This window comes from Amblyomma maculatum, chromosome 1 (genome assembly GCF_055883805.1).
Source record: "Amblyomma maculatum isolate TAMU_Amacu chromosome 1, ASM5588380v1, whole genome shotgun sequence".
Classification (NCBI taxonomy): Eukaryota; Metazoa; Arthropoda; class Arachnida; order Ixodida; family Ixodidae; genus Amblyomma; species Amblyomma maculatum.
The window spans coordinates 105,571,879-105,595,003 of record NC_139344.1 but is presented as its reverse complement, the minus strand read 5'-3'; the positions used below and the strand labels follow the sequence as shown (position 1 = coordinate 105,595,003).

Below are 23,125 nucleotides of genomic sequence, written 5' to 3'. Positions count from 1 at the left end.
GGGACTTCTGATGCGCGTACAAGAAGAGAGTGAGAAGTTGATGTGTGAAGAAGATCATGGCATCTTGCCTTATCAAGTCCTGGAGCATCAAGGGACAAGAAGTGGAAGCTGTGACAGATTTTCTCTTCTTGGGCTCCAAGATTACCTCGGAAGGAGACTGCAGCCACGAAATTAGGAAACGCCTGCTTCTGGGAAAGAGAGCCATGGCTAGCCTTGACCGCCTAGTAAAAGAGCAGAGACATTAGTCTGCCAACAAAGATCCGTATAACTCGTGCTATGGTTTTTCCAGTTGCGAGAGTTGGACTGTGAAGAAGGCTGACCGCCAAAGAATTGATGCGTTTTAATTGTGTTGCTGGCGGAGACTCTTGAGAGTTCCTTGGACTGCAGATCAAATCAGTCGATATTGTCGACCATAAACCCCGACTGCTCATTGCAGGGTCAAATTCCAAAGTTAAAGCTCAGCTACTTTGGTCATCTGATGAGAAGAGAGGAGTCGCTGGAGAAAGATTTGATGTTGGGAAAGGTTGAGGGTCACCGGAGAAAGGATAGGCAGCAAACGCGATGGCTAGATGGTATCCTCAAGGCGCTGCAGATGAAGTTATGTGATGTTAGGAAGATAGTGAGAGACCGGAAAGCGTTGCGTGATATGGTCCATAGGGTCACGAAGAGTCTGACACGACTGAACTGAATTCCCACTGTTTAACTATTTAGTTCGTTTAGTTTTCTCCATTAGTGTTTTGCAACAGATCAGCTGTACCTAATATTTCTTTTTCAAGTATATTGAGAACTGGCATGGGCTCCATGGACCTTTCTGACTTTTTCAACTTTTGTCTGTGTACTTCAGATTTGTAGCAATTTTTTATGATTAATAAAACTCGATTTGAAGAGAAGATAGCCTGGAATCGATGAGTTCTATTTATCGGGTGTTGATTAGGTTCTTTTGTTGAGTTGCCCATAAAGACCCGCTGCGGTGGCAGAGTGGTTAGGGCACTCGACTGCTGTACCAAAAATGTGGAATTGATGCAAAAGGCAAGGCGCCCATGTGCTGTGCGATGTCAGTGCACGTTAAAGAACCCCAGGTGCTCAAAATTTCTAGCCCGAGTTGTTTTGGGATGTTAAAATCTCGTAAACCAATCCAGTTGTCCATACAGTTATCATAAAGGAGGATAACCAATGTGCATGAAAGGTAATGATTTTAATTTAGAGGAAACTTAAAAAGGAAAATCTTCACCTTAAAAAATCATATGTAGCTGTAATTATTTAATTTAATATTCTTAATTGTTTTCTTGGTTTCATCAAAAAGAGCCTGAGGTACTAATCGTCGTCTAGGAGGACAAAATCCGCTTTCCTCCAGTGCCCTTCTCATGATTACTTTGTATATGCACTGGGCGAGAGATATGAGCCTGTAGTTTAACGCATGATAGGTTTTTTTGAAGACCAATAAATAAGGCCACATAAATGATACCTTCAAGCACAAATTGCAGCTAGCAAGCCTTTCGAGGTGATCTACAAATTTTGCATTTATGCTTCGTTTTCCAGGCCTCAAGGATTAAGTTATCTAATTAGTCTTATAATTAATCAATTTTTGGGAATTATAAAAGGACTGTGGACTAGGCCAGGCAATTCTCGACAGCTCTAAATTGATTTCACTGGTGCTAAGACACTGTCATATATGTGCGCTCTACAAAATGCTACTTGATAGAAAACTGCAGTCTTGGAAAAAAGTTTCGATGCCATTGATATGTACTTGTTTTGATAGCTCTCCAATTCATGATGACCTGCTTTTGAAGGGTAGTTTTTTGTATTTGTTTGGATAACTGCTGTGTGATATATAGAGGTAACCTCTAATTGATTGTCTTAGGATTGTGTGTTTCAGCAATGAATCTGTAATAACATTTAGTCATTGCCTCGTCTCAGCTATTGTCCCACCTCACCTATCCATGTTAGTAATATAACTCAGAGCAGCTTTGGTTGTATCTGCTTATGAAAACATATTGTTATATTCTGGAGGCTAATTCACTGAAGTGTTGAAATTGCTTTGTACTGTTTGTGCATTGTTTTCTTACATTGTATTTTTTTTTTTGTACAGAGTTGCCCATTTTGTGTAGTAGTTTACATAGCATTCTACTTTCTTATTTTCTAGTGTGTACTGTGTGGATTGCTCAAGTGATGCAGGCTTCAGTCTTTGCTCGGAGCAGACAGCACCAACTGCTACTTCTTCATGGGATGAGGTACTAATAGTCTGAGTTTTGTGAATAAATGTCGACTTGATGAATTATTAGGTGTTACTTTTGTGGTAGCTTATGACTGTATGGTAATGAGATTTGTGAAATGATAGAGGTGCAAATTAAGGGATTAGTGCTTAAGGAAGTAAGGAGTGTGCATAAGTGCGAACTAGGGTCTGCAAGGTGTGTCATACCCTTGGAGGCGGAGCATAAGTGTCCCCAAATTTTTTTCTAAATCCTTGTGCTTCTTGTGTAAGGACTTGGTTGTGCTGCCGCAGACAACAGCAAGAACAAAAAATGACTCATCAGTGCTGTGGCAGCCTGGATTGCAGTATTTTAGTTGCAAAAAATTTCGTCACCATCAGCCTGACTAGAGCCACCTCAGGGCGAAGGCCTCTCTCATATTCCTCCAATTAACCCGGTCCTGTGCTAGCTGCATCTACTTGACCCCTGCGAACTTCTTAACCTCATCTGCCCACCTAACTTTCTGCCTCCCGCTGCTACGCTTTCCTTCCCTTGGAATCCAGTTTGTTACCCTAAGCGACCATCGGTTATCCTCTCTTCGCACTAAATGTCCTGCCCAAGCCCATTTCTTCTTCTTGATTTCCACTAGAATGTCACTAGAAAAAATTTAGGAGAAGCTTAAATTCTGTGACTCCAGCGGCAATGCACTGGGAGATAGCCAATCAAAGTGAGGGCACACATTGTTCAACAATGTTTGTTTCTCATCTTATCCTACTATATGGAAGGAGCTGCCTGAGTTGGCAGCTTTTCCAGCTCTGTAACCCCATCTAGTCTCGTAACTTCACACAAACCGCTGTCCAGTGAGTGACTGGCCTTGTCACTTGCCAACTACCACCTGCCAGATGCATGTTGGTGATTTTTTGAGGCTGTAAGCTTCGAAATGGGGTGTGCTAGGTTCCTGGTCATTGCTGTATCGACCACTGAGTGTGGGTTGCTATGGCAGTGACTAATGACTTCATTTGCAGTCATGACTTCACAAAACAGTTCAGCCAATCAGAGCGACAGCATACACAATTTTGATGCTCGACTTGGGTGTTATTATGTGCGTGCTTCTCAGCATAGATTGGCCAAGCACCTAGTTTTTATGTTTGATTCTGAGATGGCAGATGGATGACTGCTTGACTTGATCTCCAATGCAGCCTCACCGAAGTGTCTGGTTAGGGTGCTCAACTGCTGAGCTCGAGGCTGTGGGTTCGATCCTGGCTACAGCTGCTGCATTTCAGTTTAAATGCAAGGCCCCTGTATACTATGTTATGTCAGTGCAGATTAAGGATCTCCAGGTGGCTGCAATTACTGGAGCCAATATTACTTGGAGGAATTAAGCCCCATATGCTTTGATGTACCTACTCTCCAGGGCTAAGGTGCTTTTAACGTGTACGCAGCTGCATTTCTACCTGTGCACATAATTATAGTGTTGGTGCCTGAAAATGTTTTGCAGATCTGTAAAAAGAATGAAGCTGTAACAAAAACTGCTGCAGTTATTTCGGGATCACATGGGGTTGGAGATTCTACAATTCTGAGTCATGACTTTAAATTCAAACAAAACATTGTTCTTACTCACTGTGCTTGAATACCTTCCTGTTATTTGCAAAATTGTGAGATGCAGCCATGTGACATGTTTGCTGTTTTCAGTGCTGAAGCAAAATTAGGGTGCTGCAAAACCTCGAGACCTTGTTTTGGTTGATCATGATGTGGGCCGTTCCATTTATTTAGAAATCCTGTGAATAACTTCTCTGATTTGCATGAATAGGCTGCAGCTCCAGTGATGTTTTTGTGTTTTCGAAGAAACATTTCGTTTCTTTTTTTCTTTTTTGCCTACATTGCATGCTTGGTTGCATTTTCTTTTTAATGCTGGAAGCAAAGCTGATGACATTGTTAATTTCTCTGTATTCAGGACTTTAATGCCAGTGCTACTGCACAAGTTCAGCAGACTCTGGATGCTATTGACAGCTACTTGTATGAAGATGAGACTGGGGATGCCATCTTGAACCACGAACTCAAGCTGGAGTGTGATCGCTGGAAGCAGCAGTTCCTGCATCTTCGGTGAAACTTTGTGTTTCATAACCACTAATATCCAACTTACTAACTCTTTGCAAAAGTGGTAAAGTTGAATATAAATACACATGCATGAATTTGTTTTGAAGCATTCTTTGGATGAACTTGTCACAGTGACGGTTCTGGCACATGGAAAAATGAGTAATGAATGCTATCCTCCGAAACTTTGAACTGCCTATTGGGAATCAGTATGATGCACTAGAGTTGTGCTTATTATGTGGCCTATTATCTCTGCAGATTTTACTGGTAGCAGCAGCAGAATTTAGATAACTCTATGAAGCTGTTCTGATGATCTAAACATGCAGTGTAATCAAATTGAATTTCATGTGTAAAGAGTTCTGTAGAGCACAGTCTGCATGGTGCTTTATTTCCAGCCTATGTATGCAAGGAGGGTTTGAGCTGCAGGCTTGAGTACAAGTAACAGCCTGGCTGCTTCATATCTCCTTCATTCTCACAGGGAAGCTTCACCTAAAAGGACCTCATTTAAGTGAAGCATCCTTGAGATCCTTGCTGTTATGCCACATTTACTGCATGCTTCGTTGAGTGAGTTAGTGCAAGTCATGGCAGGCTTATCAAACATTGCACATATATCTTTTCTCTGCTTCAAGTTACCTCTCCCTAAAGCCACCAGATGTTCATCTTATTAAAGGAGTATGGACACCTAATGTTTAGTTGTATGTTTTCCTCTTTATATTGATGCACAAGGCATTGCTATGGATGGATTACCACATGCTGCATGTCTATGACTGCTTAGTAGTTCATAATTGAATTTCTTTTCTCAACTGTCTTTCGGTTTCTGCAGCTAAGCAATTGCTGCGATGTCAAATTTAAGTCCAAGTCACTTGAGGAGTGAAAAAACTGCGACACAATTGCTCCCTTGTCAACTCACTGCAATGCTAAGCCAGCCTGTCTCAAGAACAGGAATCTGAGTGTGTGAAGAAAAGTTATATATTTTTCATCCCATCACATGACAACACAGCAATTGCTTAGCTGTTGAAACTGAATCCGAAAGAAGCGAGAGAAAATTTCAGTTATAAATTATTAACCAGTCGTTGGTGAAAGCCATGCGATGACACATGTACGCTAATGTCTTGTGTATCAGTAACGAGAAAAATTCTTCCAAAATTTATTGTATATACTCCTATAGGTGTTTGTAGCAGATGTATAACTTTAATTGCAGCAGAAAATTTGTTGAATACTGTCATGTTGATTCTTTCAGTGGGCGGCGCGCTTAGTGGTTAGGGTGCTCTACTGTATAGCCAGAGTTCAATCTCGGCTGTGGCCGCATTTAGGTGGAGGTTAAACAGAAGAGGCCTTCATGTGTTGTATGATGTGAGTTCATAGTAAAGAACCCCAATTGTTTTAAATTAATCCAAAGCTTTCCACTGCAGCACCTCTCAGCCTACATGTAAATTTGAGACATTAAACTCCATAACTGTAATTTGCTATGAACAATTTTATCCAAATAAAAATTCTTTGCGTTTAACCTTTGTGTTTTAAAAACGCCATGTTTTATTCTGTTAACCTGAACATTTGCTTCCAGTGGCACATTTAATTATGCTTATGCGATGTTGTCCTCACCCCACCCCCATCCAGCATTATCGGCAAGAGGATTGCTTCTCCCACAGTGGCTGTTGTTAAAAATATCCTTCCAAATAATGGCTCTGGATCAGCAGAGAGGTAACGAGTCTCTTTTTGTTGCTACTTTTGTAGTTAAATATGGAATACTAAAATGGTGCGTGAAAGTAAAGACCACTCATAGCACTGAAGTGCTTATAACCCCGCCAAATATATTCGTGCTGTGTGAATGTCTTTAGTTTTGAGTGTAGCGATGAAACTTTTTCTTTTGCCCTTGTTGGTTGATGTAGACCATAGTATCTTTGTTGCTTATTAGAGCCAGCAGCATTGCAAGCGTTGTTGTACGAAGGAAACCAGCAAGGTGGCTGCTTTTTTCTTTTCTTCTAGCTGTCAGCAGTGTTTCTTAAAGGACTGCTTTGTGAAGGAAAGAAAAAAGAACAAGAAACGTGCCTCCCAGTTTCAACTTAGCGCAGTACTGCCACAGGCAAACAAAACCTTATTTTAGAGTAGCTTATTTCATTGGTGCAGAGAGGTGCATGCAGGCTAATATATGGAGCTTTGCTTGAGGGGTTAGGGTATGCTGACTCATGACAGGAGACAGGAAAGCCAAAAGAGCAGCAGCATGTTGCTGACACATTCTGTTGCTATGCAGCAATGGCATCCAAGGTCTTGACTGGCTAGTCTCAAGTGGCATTGTATGGGATACATTTTTCAGGTCCATTCAACCCACAGCTTTCCTCACATATCAATGTTTGTTTTCTGTACTATTTAATGTGGTAGTTGCATATGCTACATGTTTCTTTTTCTTTTTCCTTCAGCAAATGTGACACTGAGCCCAGCTGGTCTGCAGAAGATGAGATGCTAAAGAAAAAAGTTATAGATCAACTGTGTGCTATCTTTTGGCCTGAGGTACTGTGTACGACAGCTGCTGCACTTGCATGGTATGCACTGTTATGTTTGGTTTAGCCTTGTTGCTTCTTCCTTTTTTTTGTAGTTTGGTGATGCTTGATGGCTTCGATGTTAACAAGTACCTGTTCTAAAAGGGAGGATTTTACTGATGGCAGTGAATAATGTGGAAAATGTTGAGGCAGATTGTTGGCAGTGTGTTTAAGTAAAGTGAATCCAATAATGAATCTTTGATTCTAGCTTCGTCAGGCTATGCCCTTTTATCCATTTCTTTTTAAGATGGTGTATATTTAGAGTTCTTCGTTTACAGGTTTTATTTTTCTAGAATTTTGGTGATGTTCTTTTAGCTCAAGTGTGTAGCTGAATTGAATTTTTTTAGCCAGTTACTTCATTTTCTCTGCACCAAAAAACAGTGAATGGCTTAATATTAGCATGCATTTTATGTGGGACGTAAAATGCTTTCTGCTCATTATTTTCATAAAATGTATTGAAATTGCACTTAAATCCCCAGGATATGGGTTCGATCCCAGCCTTGGGTGTCAGTGTTGTGACGGCGGCAAAACAAAGTGTTTTTGTACTGTGTTGTGTTTGTGCGCAATGAAGAACCCCAGATAGTTGAAATTTTCGAAGCCCTCCACTACAGCGTACCTCATAGCCAATATCGCTTTGCGCTCTTAAACCCTGTAAACCAAACCAAACCAAGTTACACTACAGAACTGCTTATCGATTTAGGTATTTTTTAATTCTGCTTATCACAATTAATTTTTTGCACACATTGCCATCTCTTGCACACTACAGCCAGGTCTGGGCAAGACCTGCCTCTCTTTATATGTCATGAAAAAATGAATCATCATCATGGCTGCCACTTGAAATGAACAAGAGCCTTGGGGCAGTACAATATTGGCGTCTGTAGGGCTTAAAACTCAATCAGATGCCTGGTCAATACCAGTGTCATGTATTCAGGCTTCTGAAACATTTTTCTGTACTTTATCCTCAAACTAACTGCATCACGAATAACAACCAGTAAAAGAGGATTAAATTTTCAGTTAACTGTAAATTTTCTTTGTAAGCAATAGCTGCCCAGTATTTTTTGTGTGGTGCCTTCTTGTTCGTGCACTGTGGAAATACCCCCTCAAGAAAGGTTTTTGTTACATTCAGTTACAGATCATCTATGCAAATTATTGCAAATGCACAAATGTAACCAGTGTGTGTGGTTGTGCAAGCTCTGCCCTTGTGGGTAACTCATAATGTACCATGATGTGAACAAGCTGAGGTAGGCCTGAATGGGAGGCCATTTTCTGTCATGGGATCTGTAAACTGTGCCATATCATACATGTGCTGCTGACAGTTTAAACAGTTTTCTGGTTTGTAACTTGACATGATCATTTATCATTCTGCACGAAGGGGTGTGTTGAATATAAAAAGGCAGTATGGTAACCTTCCCATCATTCTCATATATAGCTTTAAAAAAAAGTCTTCCAAGGTCTGATTAATCATTGCTGTTGTTCTTGAGTCCAGCTTGCTTATAGGTATAAACTCACAGGTAGGAACATGGTGCTTACAGTGAAATTTCTTTCTGCAATGAATTTTTTTTTTGCAGTGTTGTGTTAATTTGAAAACACAGTTGATGTGAATTACTTCAAATTAACAAGGTTTCATTAGTAAAGTCACTTGGACCGGCAAAAATCTTTGCTATATCAGGTTCTTTATTATATCAGTTTTTGTGATAACAGTGACCTGATGATGCTGTCTGGTAATTAAATAACTACTGAATATACACATCTTGTTGGTTTGCATAAGAAACACTCTGAAATACCTTCAATCTTTTCTTATCGTCTCTTTGTTCCTTCTTTTTTCATGTGAAATCCAAAGCTTTGCGTGGATGCAGCATATCCCTCCGCTTTCTCTGTGTCATTTAAGAGGCAATAGTTTGGAAATGTGCATGACACAGTCAAGTACAGCAAACAAAACCTCATATACCACACCTCCACTTCTGTGCAATACTGCTGCCTCGTTTTTCGTGCTGCCCAGTGCAGTGAATATTCGGCTGTTTTTCCCGTTCCCTACTTCTCGCTGCACTTTTACTCTTAATTTTTCAATGGACCTCACCCTCTTTTTACACGTTGATGGCCAGCTCTAGCTACATTCTTTTTTTCCTTTGCACACCACATGCTTTGCCTCACGGTTTCAAGGTCCTCACAAAGTTGACTTCTGAGCCTAATGGTTAAGTCTTCTCTAAATGCACGTTTCAACACAATTGTGTTAAAGGCCCCGTGTTGCAGAAAGGCAGATGTCGGTTTTGTGGTTTTAACGCGAAAATCAGAAGAAAGTAAAGAAACGTTAAAAGTTTTGTGTAAACCCATGGAATCCAACATGGTTCCTTCACAGTGCGAGGCGAGAACACAACCACTCTGCCACAGAACCACATTGCTTCTTTCCGAATAAAGGTTTCCTTATGACTGTCAGCTAATGTTTAGGTGCATCATTAGAAAGAAAGTAATTATGGAAGTAATATTAAGTGAGTAGCAAAGAACCTTTCCGCTTTGCTTACCTGCGATGCAGCATTCACTGGAAAATTCCTTCGATCGTACGGCGCTGCAGCATCAAATGGCGTGAGCCGTGGCCCAATTCAAAGCATTATACATACAGCCATAGTCTTCAAAGCATTGCGGTTTAAGGACAGTGAACGGAGCCCAATAGCGCTGTCGCACTGAACTCTTACAGGTGAAGCTTAAGCGTTTTCCAATTTTTTTTTATCATTATTTGTTTCTGCATTAAAAAAAATTAAAACTTTTCTTGCAATTCTAGGTTGCTCGCTTGTCACTATGTTATTTTATGGCAAGTATGTTGCCACAGTTAGACTCATTTTTCTGTAACAGGTTTTTATTAAAAACATCTACTAGAAACAAAAAAAATGTGGAAGACTAATTAGGACTTCAATTTCACTCTTCTGTATCAGAGTTTACTATAGTGGTGTTCTGCTAGTCTTAAAATAACTTCTTATTTAGGGCAGCTTGGCTTCTAAAATTGTGTTCTCTCTCAAAATTACTCATCTGCCTTTGCAGAAGTGAAAAGTATACATACACAAATGCAGCGTCAACAGGCACGGGCTGTTCACCTTGTGCATGTTTGTGATAGACTGTACTGTAGCTATGTCAGCTACTAAATTATTTGTTCAAAAAGTTCATTTACTCTTGATTACAAACCAATTCCTCTGCCACCACTTTTTTAAGTGTGTGTACATGCAATGCCACCTGCCACAGGCAGACTGTTTGAGGTTGATTGGGAATATGTATAGCATTACATGTATAGCGTGCTCAGAACTTTGTTGTTAATCAGATTGCAGCATCAGTTTAAGCAGACATTATGTGTGAAACTTGGGAATTCAAGCTTTCTTAGTTTTTTCTTTGCATATGGCTTGCCAGATTCATTCCACTCTGTTGTCATTTGTTTCTGTGTGCCATATTTGTCACTCTAACGTCATCCTAAAGCCATTTTTTTTTTAAATCATTTACCGTGCAGTGTTCAGGTCACAAATGATCCACAGTTGTGCATTTCTTACTGTTTGAACATTACTGCAGTGAGTCATTGAAATTTGTGTGAAAGAAAATAATAAGCACAAATGTTGACAGCACCTTGTTGCATTAAATATCAGTTGTTCTTCACTATAAAAGCTGATGTTATTTGTGCAAAGCAGGGCACGTGTATTTTTGATAACGAAAGCTTCCATAGATTATGTGTGACCATATCCAATGGCGGTAAAAGCAGGGCATAGTTGTTATTCTAATTGCAACCCTTCTAAATGTGCTAGGTGTTTTCTGCAACTCTTGTTGTTGCTTATGTGACAATGCTAGTACACTGTTTAGGCACTACCATTTCTTTTTGTATGCTTTTTATCCCAATTCATTTTTTGTACTCTCAGCTTAGGCATATTTGAAAACTTGCCAGCACTTGTTAATATGTTAAATTGAAATTACTGAAATTGGTTTCTGTACTTTGCATTAAGGACTCTGAGCTTGCTTGGAATATATATTTTGTTTAGATACCAATTAGTGCCCCCCTTCCCCCTCCCCTTTTATTTTTTCCCTCTCTTTTATTATGTGTGTGCTGTCATTTTTTGAAGCTTTTTTTATTTTTTGGGAGTGGTGAAATTTTTTTCCCTTTTAGGCCTCTGGATTTTACAGCAGTTACTTTTTAAGCCTCTTTTTTGTGCTGTGTTTTATCTGAGCCATTTTTATATTTTTATCCTAGGTTCAGCTCTGGCTAGACTTGTCTCACCAACACCTTGACATGGATCACTTGAGTGAGTCCTTTTATTATTCATAGGTGTTTGCATGCATAGTCTTTTCTAACATCCATATGTAAAATTTCATTAGATTTAGACCCCTACCAAGCCTGCAAGTTAAGTGTGTTGATGGAGGGTATGAGTTGTCAGCACACTCTAGCGAAGTCAGACTACACAAGTGAAATGTCCCCCGCAGAGCTCCAGAAGAGTGTGCTCCAGTTTGAGTGCATGCATAGAACACACTTTGCTTTCAGCATCTATTACAGAGGGCGAGCTGTATGAAAGGAGCACTCAGGTTTATTTTATCTCTTTTAACTAAGGGTGTGCAAATGTTGAAGTTTTCCAGTAGGAATCGAATACGAATATGAAAAATAAAAAATGCCTTCGAATATTGAATACTTAGTCAGTGAAAATATGAAAATGGAAAATTGAAAATAGCAAACTTCTTTTTTCACAGGAAGGGCCTGCACAAAACCGGGTGGAGCTATCATATCGCTACTAAGAACTGGTAAACTGTCGTTAATTCGGCCTTCAAGGGACGAGAAGAAATGTCCGAATTAGCTGAAAGCTTGAATTATCAAATGGGCCTCAGAAAACTGCCTGTGCCAAAGGTTAAGAAGAGTGCTGTGTTTTGATAGCATTGGTGATATTCTGGCTCCCCCTATGCAACATGCAGCTGACCTTGGCAGTTTGGGCAGCAGCGCAAGGTGTATGCTGTGTGGCAGACGCGCGATGTTGCACTTGCTGATGCCGTTATGCAAGTGCTACTGATGCATCACGGTTGGGCAGAGAAATTGCAGCAGGAAAAAGTGTGTCGGCAACAAGGCGTTCAGTGATGCATCAAGGAATATCATGCCAGCACTTCATTGATGGTAGCACTTGTGGGTGGTATTATGAAGGGGCAAAGCTGAAGAAGACTTTGGAATGGCATTGGCTCTGCCTTCTGATTATATCACTTGGAGTTGGACTAGAAGATGGAAAATTGGCCGCCTGTATTGGATGTGTGGTAGGTGTTGTTGGCCAGGGAGCACAGTAGAGACTATATATATCAGATGATTAGCTATGTTGAACACATGGATGACCATCTTGAAAATAGTTTACCAAGGTCTCACTATTTATTGAACCGACATTTCACCAGTCATTCAGTATATGAAACTGCGCGCTGTGCCCCTGCGAGTGGCCCTTTCAATGGCAGAGACTGGTTGGCTGTGCAGCCTTGTGTACCTGCTAGCATCATGTGATGCGATTAACATGGGGTGTTTTTGCGGATTGCCTTCGGTCATTCATACTTGTATTTCGCTACATTGCTGTCATGCAGTGAAGCTAAACTACAAAGGTAAACTTGCTACACTGCGCTTTGTGTAGTGAAACTAAAAAGCCACTGCTAAGCTAGAGCTAAGGTCAGCTGTACGTTTATTTAAATGAGCAATTATTATAATTGTAGATTACTCGTAACAGGATTGCACATCTTATGCTAGATAGTGTGCTAGTCCAAAGCACCGTCTGCAGCGGCTCTGATACAAAGCACGTTAGACCTAGGACTGCCTAGTGAACGGTGTGCTACCAGCAGGTAGCATGTCGATGAGGAGTTCATCAATAGTGTGGGTGCAGTGTGGTCTTGGTTCTAAGTTTTAGATGATTGTCATTTTTTATGTACCGAATTCTCAATATAAATTTGAGCTACTTTGAGATCCCTTTCAATTTCAATATATTCAGGTTCAAATGCGCTTCGTGGCATTGCCGAAGATGCCGTTGGTGTAGATGGGTTTTTCCAAGGGTGTATTGAAGTGCAAGGTGATCATAGAAAGTGCACCTGTCATTTCAGCATAGTGCAGAGCACATTCTCTTGAGTTTATTCTGGTCTGCACTGCGTGCTTGTGTGGTATTGCCTATGTTCCTAATTTTCTGCCCTGCAAATTCTATCAGTGGAGAATAAAGAACTTGCAATTTGTTGCAGGAGATGTTCCGCATGTTAACTCATGTGGACTTGTGTGCAGCAGCTGCCTATTGAGCCTTGCTGTTTCGTGCTGAAGTTCTGTGCCCATTGTTCCCTTTTTTTTTTCCCCTTCTGTGCTCCTCATACTCCTTTAAATGCCTTTTCTTAGCCCTCAGCTTGTTGCGTCGCATTCCTTCACGTTTGTAGGAACTCTTTTTTGCCAATGTGTACTGTTTCGAAGGCCCAAAGTTGTCTGAAAATCTCCTTTCTTCCTTGGCTCACCAGCCTGTTGGGTGAGCTTATCTTTCGTATTGCAGAGAACAGCAAAGAAAGATAAACTGCACTAGTATATTTGTAGCGAGGTGCTTCCCAATGCTAATGATTTGAAGAAAAAGTTTCCTTACGTTACCAAAAATACAGTAACATTTCTTTTTTGACAGGTGCAAATATCTTGACTGTTCCTGTGAATCGTGTGTGAACACGTTGCTGCCAGAGCTGCAGTGCCTGGCACATTAGCTTCTTTGATCGGACTTCAGAGCAAGCATGCGAAGTCATCGGCGCGTCTTTGTTCATTGCCAGCTACTACCTTTGAAGAAAGCTCGTATGATTAAATTAATCAGTTTTCAATCATCCTATCTTTCGTACTGGTGTCCGCAAACTCATAACTCTGTACTGTATGAATGGAAAAGGAATGTCCCCTCTGATTGGTAACGTCTGTGATTTTTTATGAAGTAATGGAATCATCAGAAACTAGCGGTCGGGAGTAATGCTATGAACATTTTTATAGTGAGCAGCAGCTGGCTTGGCACTGCCACCTAATGCTCTTGTGTGCAGCTTCTGAACACAAGTTCGGAGGGTTGGTCCTTGCTTTTGGTGCTCTATATTAGTGAAATTTCAGCGCTCATGAAAAAAAAAAGCTGACCTGGTCTTATGACTTAGCTGAGTCAGTCCACTACAGTATGTGTCTTAGCTGATGATGTAATTTTGACAGGGTAAGCAAAAGTCCATAATTTGTTTTAATGCTGTTTGAAAGGCATAGAATTCTGTTTTCATGGAGGTTTGTTTCATCTTTCTTTAATGAAATAAATCTCAACATTTGACACACACTACTGTCCCGTATCACCTCAAAGAGACGAGTCAGTTTGGGAGTAGTAAGCAATTAATGTTTGTGGTGCAGTCATCGTCATCCTTGTTCTCTTGGTCTGGAATTGTATAGGATATCCTGCTGTTCTTTTTTTTTTTTTTGTTCTACTTCATCTTACTTTTTTTCTTGCTTATGTTCCTACTTACTCAAGCTTGCCTGCTCTCTCCAGTAGAGTTAGCACTGATTTTGAAGGGGCTTCGAACTAGTGTCGTTGAACATTTGGCTTATTGTACTGTCAAGTAAGCATAAAAAAAGGTTGTGAATTGCATCAACAGTGAGCTTTTTTTTATTCTGAAAATGTAAGTTTTCTTTTTTAAGCAAATCAAAGCCAATGTTAACTGAATTTTCAGACCTTGCACCTGTGCTGCACAAATTCACTTGTACTACATCTGTGATAAATTAGCATTGCCGCAATGTGTAAATTCATCATGTGCCCTCCAGCAATACAATAGATACAAGCATTCGTCTGAAATGGTTCTTTGCTCCTATGGGGGTGAAATGCTTGAAAAATGTCTTTGTGACCCAATGTGGTGCAAAGAAAGAAGACCTTGCACCATGCGGATATGTGGCCAAAGCTGCCCCTGCACCATTAGCATTCATGACCATAGTCATCATATTAGCACATGTAATGCTTGTTTTGTGTAAAAACTCTCCGAACTCAAACACAGCTTAACTTTCATTGAAAAGTCTGTGCATATTAGATTGCATACGTGCCTCCAAGGCATACCTTGTTAATATCAAAGCCGACTTCAGTACCGTTGAGAAAGTTAATGGCATTTTGGGAGTCTGCAATGATTGTGGGCAGTTTACAGTGTATTTGAAATGGCATCACTAGCCATTGCTGTTAAAATTATCCTCTGCAGCTTGAAAATTGAGGAAAATTGAATTTTTTTCCTGAGACCTGGAGTAAAGAAGTGTAGAAGGGAAAACCACACTGGCTCTCACTTTGTCTACAAAGTTCAGGAAATACATTGCGTATATGGTAGAGGGCCTACCCCATCTGCCCCTGCTGTTAAAATTGGGGAAACAATTCGTTCAGTTGTCTCAGAATGATGATTTCATGTTTGGAAGCTTTGATTTTGGTAATAATTTGGACAGTTAGCACATAATTGTTCCTCTCGCTTTTTCTTTGTTCTCAGTTCAAAATGCAGGCTTAAGGCCTACACAATACAGCTGGGAAGTGGACAGGGAAGCTAACAGTTGCTATCATGGCTTAGGAGGAGTTCTGACAGTCACACCAAAACTCCTCAGCGACCGATTCTTGGAAAGATCGGGGTGAGTTTTTTGTGTGCTTTTGAATTAATATGCGCTACTGATTGCTGTGCATGTTGGTTTTACTGTGTTGTCACAATCTTTGGATGTTTCTGTGGGCTAAAATCTACTCAAGATAGGGTTGCAAAATTTAAGCTGAAGGAATTGCATTTCATAATTTTTGCAAGACTCCAAAAAATTATTATGCAGTGATTCCTGCTTCTGTTATCTACATCTGTGGCCGTGTGTTGTTTGGCATGAGATATTTTATCATGAGTAAATTTATTGCTTTGAGCCCTCAGTTAAGCAAAGCACCATGTCATCTGTGAAGCTTGAAGAAAACACAGAGCTAATTGTGAAAATACTGTGGTGGCTCTAGGGTTTCGATTTTTGGTTGCCGAGGCCAAGGTTGGAGCATTGAATTGAGGCTGCGGCAGCTGCATTTTGGTGAAGATGAAACGCAAGCATCTCTGTAGGCTGCGTGCATTAGTTAGGAAAAAACCTCAGGTGGCTAAAAATTAATGTGGAACCCTCCTATGCACCATCCCTCTCAGCCCACATGGTACAAGCTTGGAGAATCAAAGCCTGTGTGCCATCAGTTCTAAAATGCCAATTTTTGTCAGGCTACAAGACTGATGCACACTATAGTCGGCTACCAGAATGTCGAACCGAACCGAAAACTGGAACTGAACCTGAATATTTTTTCGCCATCTTGGAACTAAACTTGTATCAGAGCAAACCGAAGGAACCATTCTAAACCAGTTCAGAGCACAGTTCAGGCTCATTTTTGCTGCCAACCTTCATTATTTTTTTTTTAATTTTTTATTGCTGCTTGGAAAGCACTATTTTCAGTTATTTTCAAAGCACCGCTGCACATCGCAGCCATTTTGAAAAATTATTGCGGGCAATAAGATGTAAAGAACAAAGGAAGATGTATTGCCACATGCATTGCACCAATCTTCATTCATTGCATCGTTTCATTCTGAACACAGGCATGTGCTGCACTGTGCAGTGGCACCACTCATGGAGAAGGTTGCACCAGTCAAGAGCTCTCCTAGACAGTGACATCATAATATCAAATTCAGAAGTTGAATAAAAAAAACTATAGGGGTTCAGCGGTTCAGAATGTGGAGCGAAAGCTTTGGCTGCGGGCGACTGAGCATTGCATCAAACACAACCAGCGTTTTGTTGAATGCATTGGAGTTCGCTGGCGTTCTATGCAGAACCCACTTTCATGCCTGTTATGAACGTGCCTGCGTGGCATAGTGGTAACATGAATTGAAATGTCATGGCAGGCTGATTCTGATGTCACCCTCCCACATGAAAGGAGAGGCCAGAGCTGACAAAACCGGTTGGTAGGCGATGGGACGCTCTTTTAGGAACCGGCAAAATACTCAAGGGTAGCATAATGTAGCTTTCGCTACAATAAATAAAAATATTGTTTCCACTGGTCAGACTGCTTTTCAAAGAAGCTCGGCACCCGGGTCCAGCTTCCTGGCGAGACCTACTCATTCTACATCGAGGACGAGCAAAATATACTAATGTACAACTCAAAAGCAAAATGCTGAATCTACAGCAAAAAATGTCTCATAAATCAGTGTCCTTTGCCTATTATTCAACGACATTACAATGAGTTGGGTGGCATCTTCATTAGCAGGCTTGGTGTCGATGTGATGTCAGCAGATGCAATTTCGTTGAGCGAGACTTCAGAATGATGAGTTGATGCTGATGGTGGGAAGGCTGCCTTGGGCAGCTATTTGGCAGTCCGCTCTTGAGTTGTATCTCAACCTACCACGATTCCTTGAGTCGATTTCTCGTTTTGTATTCTCTTTCTTTTGCCCCCCGCGACGTGTGCTTGCTTTCTCTTCAAGAGCTTGGCAGGCATTTGAATGAGTATCCCCTGGAAGCCCTTGCAGTGGAACAGCAAGAGTTTATAAATATCTGAAGCAGTAGAATAGCAAGAGCATATATCTCTAAGTGAGGTAGCCATGCATAATGGAGTTCCATACCAATGTTTGAAATGAAGGAAATGTCATTTTCTATAGAAGAAATTCAGTTATTGTCTTCTTATCCCTGTGCTTACATCGTCCTTTTGCTCACTTTTCTGTCGGGCTGTAGGTGCTCTTTCGTTCCTCTTCTTTCTCTTGTTGAAGACTTGTCCTTGCACGACAATGGCAGCATTTTTGCTGATTGACGCTGGTACTGCTGTCAATGTGAAAGGTTCCCTGCTTCTGTTGAGTCCTACTCTGGGGCTGAGATGCTGGAAATGTTGCTAAATTTAAAGCATTAGTATACTAGTAACAATGAAACAAAACTTGTGAAAAAATAAAACAAATTGCTTTGTTTCAGTTCTTCGACACTGTTATCTTCAAGATCAAGCACTGCACAGTCTTTACTGAGGCAGGGTTCTAGACAGCTGTGGTTGTGTGATGGGCGACAGTGGCACCAGCGGTCACCTGCAGTTCCAAGATGCATCTCGGGGCCACAACCTTGGCTACCACCATTGAGCTCGGGGAGTAATAGCAGCAGTAGCTCCAGCAAAGTACCTGTGAGTTATCAAGTAGTTTGCAAGGAGAAAATTTTTTAAGCCATTATAAAGAAAACTTTGTGTTGTTAAAATAGTCTGTGGCTTTACTGTGGTTATTGTTTAATATGTCACCAGCATGGCTTTGTGTGTGCGTGCAGGTGTGGCATGTGCATATGTGTGCACATAACGAGTGCACTAGCTCTGTGTTGCCTAGGTGATAAAAGTGCCTTTGGCAGCCGACATAGTCTGCGGTCAGGTCAGCGAGTCTGATGGAAGCCCAAGTTTAGCAGCAGTACTTCCGAGACATTCCTCACTCTTACAATTACTATTGGCCTTGCATGGGGTAAGAATGCTGTATTGCATGCATAGGGGTTCACAGCATAATTCTTATGCTCACCAAGGCATGGGTGTGTTAGCTTGGTTGTTGTCATAAATGATTAGTGCATTTTTTTAGCTGTTTTATATATAATAACTGTGCAGGTTGACACAGCACATAGTGTAAAGGGTGGCTACATGCCTTCTGCTGGCTATGAGCAGTTTGGCTGCTATTGTAGAGCTGACGGCACCAACTGCAGAAGACGCAGGGGCCAACAACATGAGAAAGAGGCTAAAGCGAATGTGGGAAGTTAGAAAAGAAATTCAAATTATATGGACACCAGAACATACTGGCACGAATGGCAGAAACGCAGCCGCCACGCAAGCGGGTGGGCTTGCTGACAGGTACAACGCCCCACACCCCAACTCTATGCCTAACCAGATACTCAAATCCCTATCAAAAAATGCTCACTAAAGGCTCCCCTGGCAAAGTGATGGTGCACTATGTACGCACCAAAATAAAATGTGGCAGCAGTCTTAGGTTATATGAAGCAACACCAGCGCCGGTGTTTGACAATACGAAAGGGCGCACTCGGCCACAAGAGATATTTCTCAACAATGTAACAATAAATGCAGCCTACACACCACACTTACTTGACAAGTGGCTTCTCGGCAGATACGAAACACTCGCACAACATGTGCACCCATTGTCAGGAACAGTGTTCAGCAGACCTAAAGCACCTTATATGGCAATGCACATCTTTTTCACAAGGAAGAAACAAAATTATGCATATTCCACATGACGACATGCCTGCCCTAGCAGATCAGATACTATCAAGCACTGCAATACATCATGCCATTGCCACCAATGGCAGTGAAAGCAGCCAGCTTCGAGTGGAGTGAGAGAGGTCGACTTACAGCACGCAGATCAGCAGCATGGCAAGCAAGGAGAAACAGCTTGAAGAACCGTGAAGAAGCGAGGAGCTACACTCTCATCTCTCCTAACTCCTTAATTACCCAAACAGCGGCCGAGAGCCATCCCTTCAATCAAATTAAGGCTTCATTCATTCATTCATTCATTCATTCATTCATTCATTCCATATAGCAATCCTTATTACACCCATTTGTATTGAGTGGAAATGCAGCTATTTCAAGGTACTTAACAAAGCATGCAGTGCCATTCAGAAACGTTAACTATAAATGTCAAGAAATGCTTGTCACACTCACAAAATCACTCGAATCTTCCTATTGAAGGCTTTCACAAGTGTGCTAGTGCTCCAAGCATGCACACAGTGCTTTCTGCACTACTTACATGAGATGTGCGTTTCCTTGTACAAGCGGCACATAACATAGCGCTGTGTCAGTGCATACCTTTCTTCTGTCTTCATCTTCCATTTCACAACAAGCAAGGTCCTCGCTATTGTCGTTCTTACTTGAAATAAAACAAATTGTAGTCTTCAGTATCACTCAAGTCGATTGCATCAATGCTTTAGCATTCTGCCATGTTCATTTGTGTAGTAACAAGCTTCGCTATTTAGGCCAAGCAAAGGCAATGAGCCCTTCAGTATCTGTGCTTTATCTCTCACTAATCCAAAAAATACTTTAGACTGGCTCTATTTGTCTTAAACTGTAATCGAGTGCCAGAAAGTGCACGACAAGGTGGACTCGTCATGAGCTAGAAATGAGTCGCCTTATGACAAGCCCCCGGCTCTTCCACTAGAGGTTTAAGATAGTTCTTACTTGGACAAAATTTTTGAAATGAACTCTCAATTTTTTCTTGCTAGTGAGCCAGCTTCTTTTTCAGTTTTCTTTTGTATATTACTGTAATTCTGGTAACCATGTCAGTGGCATTCTAAAGGTTATTAGTTCCAAAAAGCTGTCAAGAAACTGTCAGCAGAGAGAGCAGTGCCAAAGGCATCCACAGCTGATACTGAAGCTTGTGATCCATCTTTAGGGAGGCTTTGTTTGTGATCCACTACTTGAATAGGCTTTATTATATAACTTGCGACGCCTGCGCTATTAAAAGTACCTCTACTACATTGTTTGCTATGAAATTGTTCTGCTTGCTAGCAGCACTACTGCATTGGCAGAACTAAATTCTCATTTCACGGTGTATTTAGCACTATTCAATTACTTATTGCATAAATGTGTTCTGTACGTAATAATCTGTGTATCACTTTCAAAGATGTGTGCCTACATAGAGCCATTCTTTCTCATTGTTGGAATATTTGTGAATTTATAGTATCAGCACTCACAATTAACTTACCTTTTTCCATGTTTCTTTTTCTTCTTTTCAACTTGTCTTTTCACTAGATGTCCACTCAGTCGAGCCAGAGATCTGACAGAACAAGTAGCGGATCTTCAACATCAAAGCTGCCACCAATTGATCCTGCCTGTAAGTGTACCAAACCAACTGGCAAAGTGTGCTGTTTGTCAGATATGCTCAAGCTGCTATTCACATGGCGGAGTAGTGTCTGGGAGATGTACACTAGCTGTAGTGAAGTTCCTGTTGCATCAATGATTCGGAGCTCTGTGTAGGTTTGCCTTCTTCTCATGCCCTTATCGAAGTAGCAGCATAGCAGGAGCCCTAAGGCCGGAATACATGGAGCGTGTTTGCCACGTCAAGCCGATGTTTTTCGCCCGACGGCGCGCACTCGATGCCCAGCCTCGGAAAAAATGCGCGCCGCCGCCGATCTGGCCCTGCCAGATATTTGATGCGCGGGCGGCGCGGCGTCCTCTCGAACCGGAAGCTACTGCCGACACGAGCCAATAGGAGCGTGGAAAGCTGGCATTTCCGGTTTGAGTGGCCGCTGTCAAGATGGCCGCCATGGCTGTCGAGGTGTGCAGCAGTTTGGCCGCAGAAATGTGATTATCGTAAAAATAAACGCTTAATCAAGCACGGATTGTCGCTTTTTTGTGAGTATATGACCTACTCTCGAATCGTAATGTATTTGTTTTCTCCCTGAAGCGAAATTTGTAAACAAAAAACAAAGAACCGTGCCGCTGGTATACGAGCGGGCATTCCGAGGCATCTTCGTTCATTCGAGCGAGCCAAATCCTTGTGCGACCTGTGTACGCTTTCTACTTTTAGCACAGTAGCGTTGGAATGTGCCCTTTTGCGATTTTAACGCAAGGGACAGCGTCTCTTCTCTCAAGTACCTCGCTCTGCAGTTATTTCCGCTCGTTCATGTATTTGATTTTGCATAGAGTCATACGTGGCGGCGCTCGCACCGCTTCGTCATTCCATGTATCTCGAGCTGGGCGTCGCGTCGGCGCGGCAGTTTTCGACACACGAAAATCGTGGGGGAAAACGCCGCATGTGTTCCGGCTTTTACAGCGTGACTTTGCACCTACTGCTTTGGTGGGCCAAGTGTTGTTTATACTTTCGGGAACAGCTGCTCTGTTTCAGAAAAAGGTAGCATATATAATGTGGTAATTGAACACCTAAGTGTGAACCATGGATGGACAGCTTATCATTTTCTTGCAGTTTTATGAAAAGAAATTATTTATAAAAGTGATTGATTTTTTGCTCTCGTTCTTTAAACATGCTTTTGTTTTTGTTATTAGTAGTGGCATTGCCACATAAATTTACCATAAAACATGGGCTTTGTTCGAGGTCTCTTCCCCATCGGCCCTGTGTATCACTGGTGTATGGAGATATTTGTGGAAGATTCGGCTCGTGCAAAAGGTCAAATTTCAATAACCATATTTTTTGTATTTTCAGCCTTTCAGTCTATTTACATAGAAGGACATCAAATAAATGTATCTGAGAGGCCTTCATCTCAAAGTGGAAATAGTTGCTACTGCAGGCCGAGGGCAAACAAATGACATCAACTGTGCCATACAAGTGAGTTTTCTGGGCCACACTTGCAGGTTTGTGGGAGATTTCAGGGTTTTGGTATGTTGTGAACTTGCGACGCTGGCTATTGAAACCTGCGCATGGTGATATAGATTGAGGTCTGAGGTTCAAACTCTGAAAGCTTCTCTTTGCTGGACCACTTTCTAACCTTACATGAGGCTTCTGTGCCAATTATCAATAAAAGAAGTCTGTATTCGGAAAGCTCTTCTCACCCATTCTCTTGCAAGGAACTGATTCTGCAAATATGTGATTGAGGGCTCTCATTACAAGTTTTACGTAGATGCTTTTAACCAGTAGAAAAAGGAAGCTTCCTGCACAATTGTTAAACTGAGCTGTAAATATTGAGGTGGAAGCGTGGATGTTTTCTTTCAATTTTTTTGCTCATTGTGAGAAATTGAAATCTCCACAGACAAGTGTAAAACTGAATGTCTAGTCTGTGAGGCAGCATCTGTAAATGCTGTCCATCTACTCTACCGTTAGCTTACTTTATGCCGTGCTCGAGTCTCTTGCCTGCCATATACAAGCAACAGCACACAGGCAGAAGTTGACATCACAGGGGGAGTAGTGAGAAGCGCTCGTCTAGAGACTGGAACTGTGAAAAGACAAATGAAAGCTTCTTCAAGCTGTCTTATGCTGAGATAACACCAAGGAAGCCTTCACTGAGGCCCCCTCAGTAAGGAAGCTTTCAGATTTGCATAACATGGCCTCTCTGCAATGAACGCTTCCTTACTGAGGTAAGGAAGTTTTCAGAGTTTGGGGTTGTGTCCTCATTTGTTTTCATGCATGCAATTTTTCAGGACGAATGAATTTTAACAAAATCGCTGTATTCAGCATTGTTTAGCTGTGCATTTCATCTGGATATAGAGCCTTTGTGTCAAAATTATGGGGCCCTCTGGGTTTGCTTGTGGGCCGTGCACAGTTGGTCATCTTGCATTGCCAAAACTTCTGTTCTCTCAACGTGAAGGAAGTTAATGTTCTCAGTCCTACAAATTTTGCAAATTTCATGGTTGCTGCAGGCAG

At 41.4% G+C, this 23,125-nt stretch overlaps 1 protein-coding gene across 2 annotated transcripts in view; it reads left to right on the top strand.

Annotated features, from left to right (window-relative positions):
• LOC146203426 (uncharacterized) overlaps nt 1-23,125 on the top strand; it is a 41,823-nt gene that overhangs the window by 5,664 nt on the left and 13,034 nt on the right. For both annotated transcript variants that reach the window (XR_014703866.1, XM_084588765.1), the window contains exons 3-11: nt 2,144-2,231; nt 4,144-4,292; nt 5,901-5,984; nt 6,701-6,791; nt 11,040-11,091; nt 15,293-15,428; nt 17,754-17,952; nt 20,560-20,641; nt 21,971-22,093. Coding sequence is in view for 1 of the 2 variants with exons in the window: in XM_084588765.1 (XP_084444891.1) it covers nt 2,144-2,231; nt 4,144-4,292; nt 5,901-5,984; nt 6,701-6,791; nt 11,040-11,091; nt 15,293-15,428; nt 17,754-17,952; nt 20,560-20,641; nt 21,971-22,074 (985 nt within the window). In the remaining variant the exon portion in view is untranslated. The remainder of the gene's footprint in view (nt 1-2,143; nt 2,232-4,143; nt 4,293-5,900; nt 5,985-6,700; nt 6,792-11,039; nt 11,092-15,292; nt 15,429-17,753; nt 17,953-20,559; nt 20,642-21,970; nt 22,094-23,125) is intronic.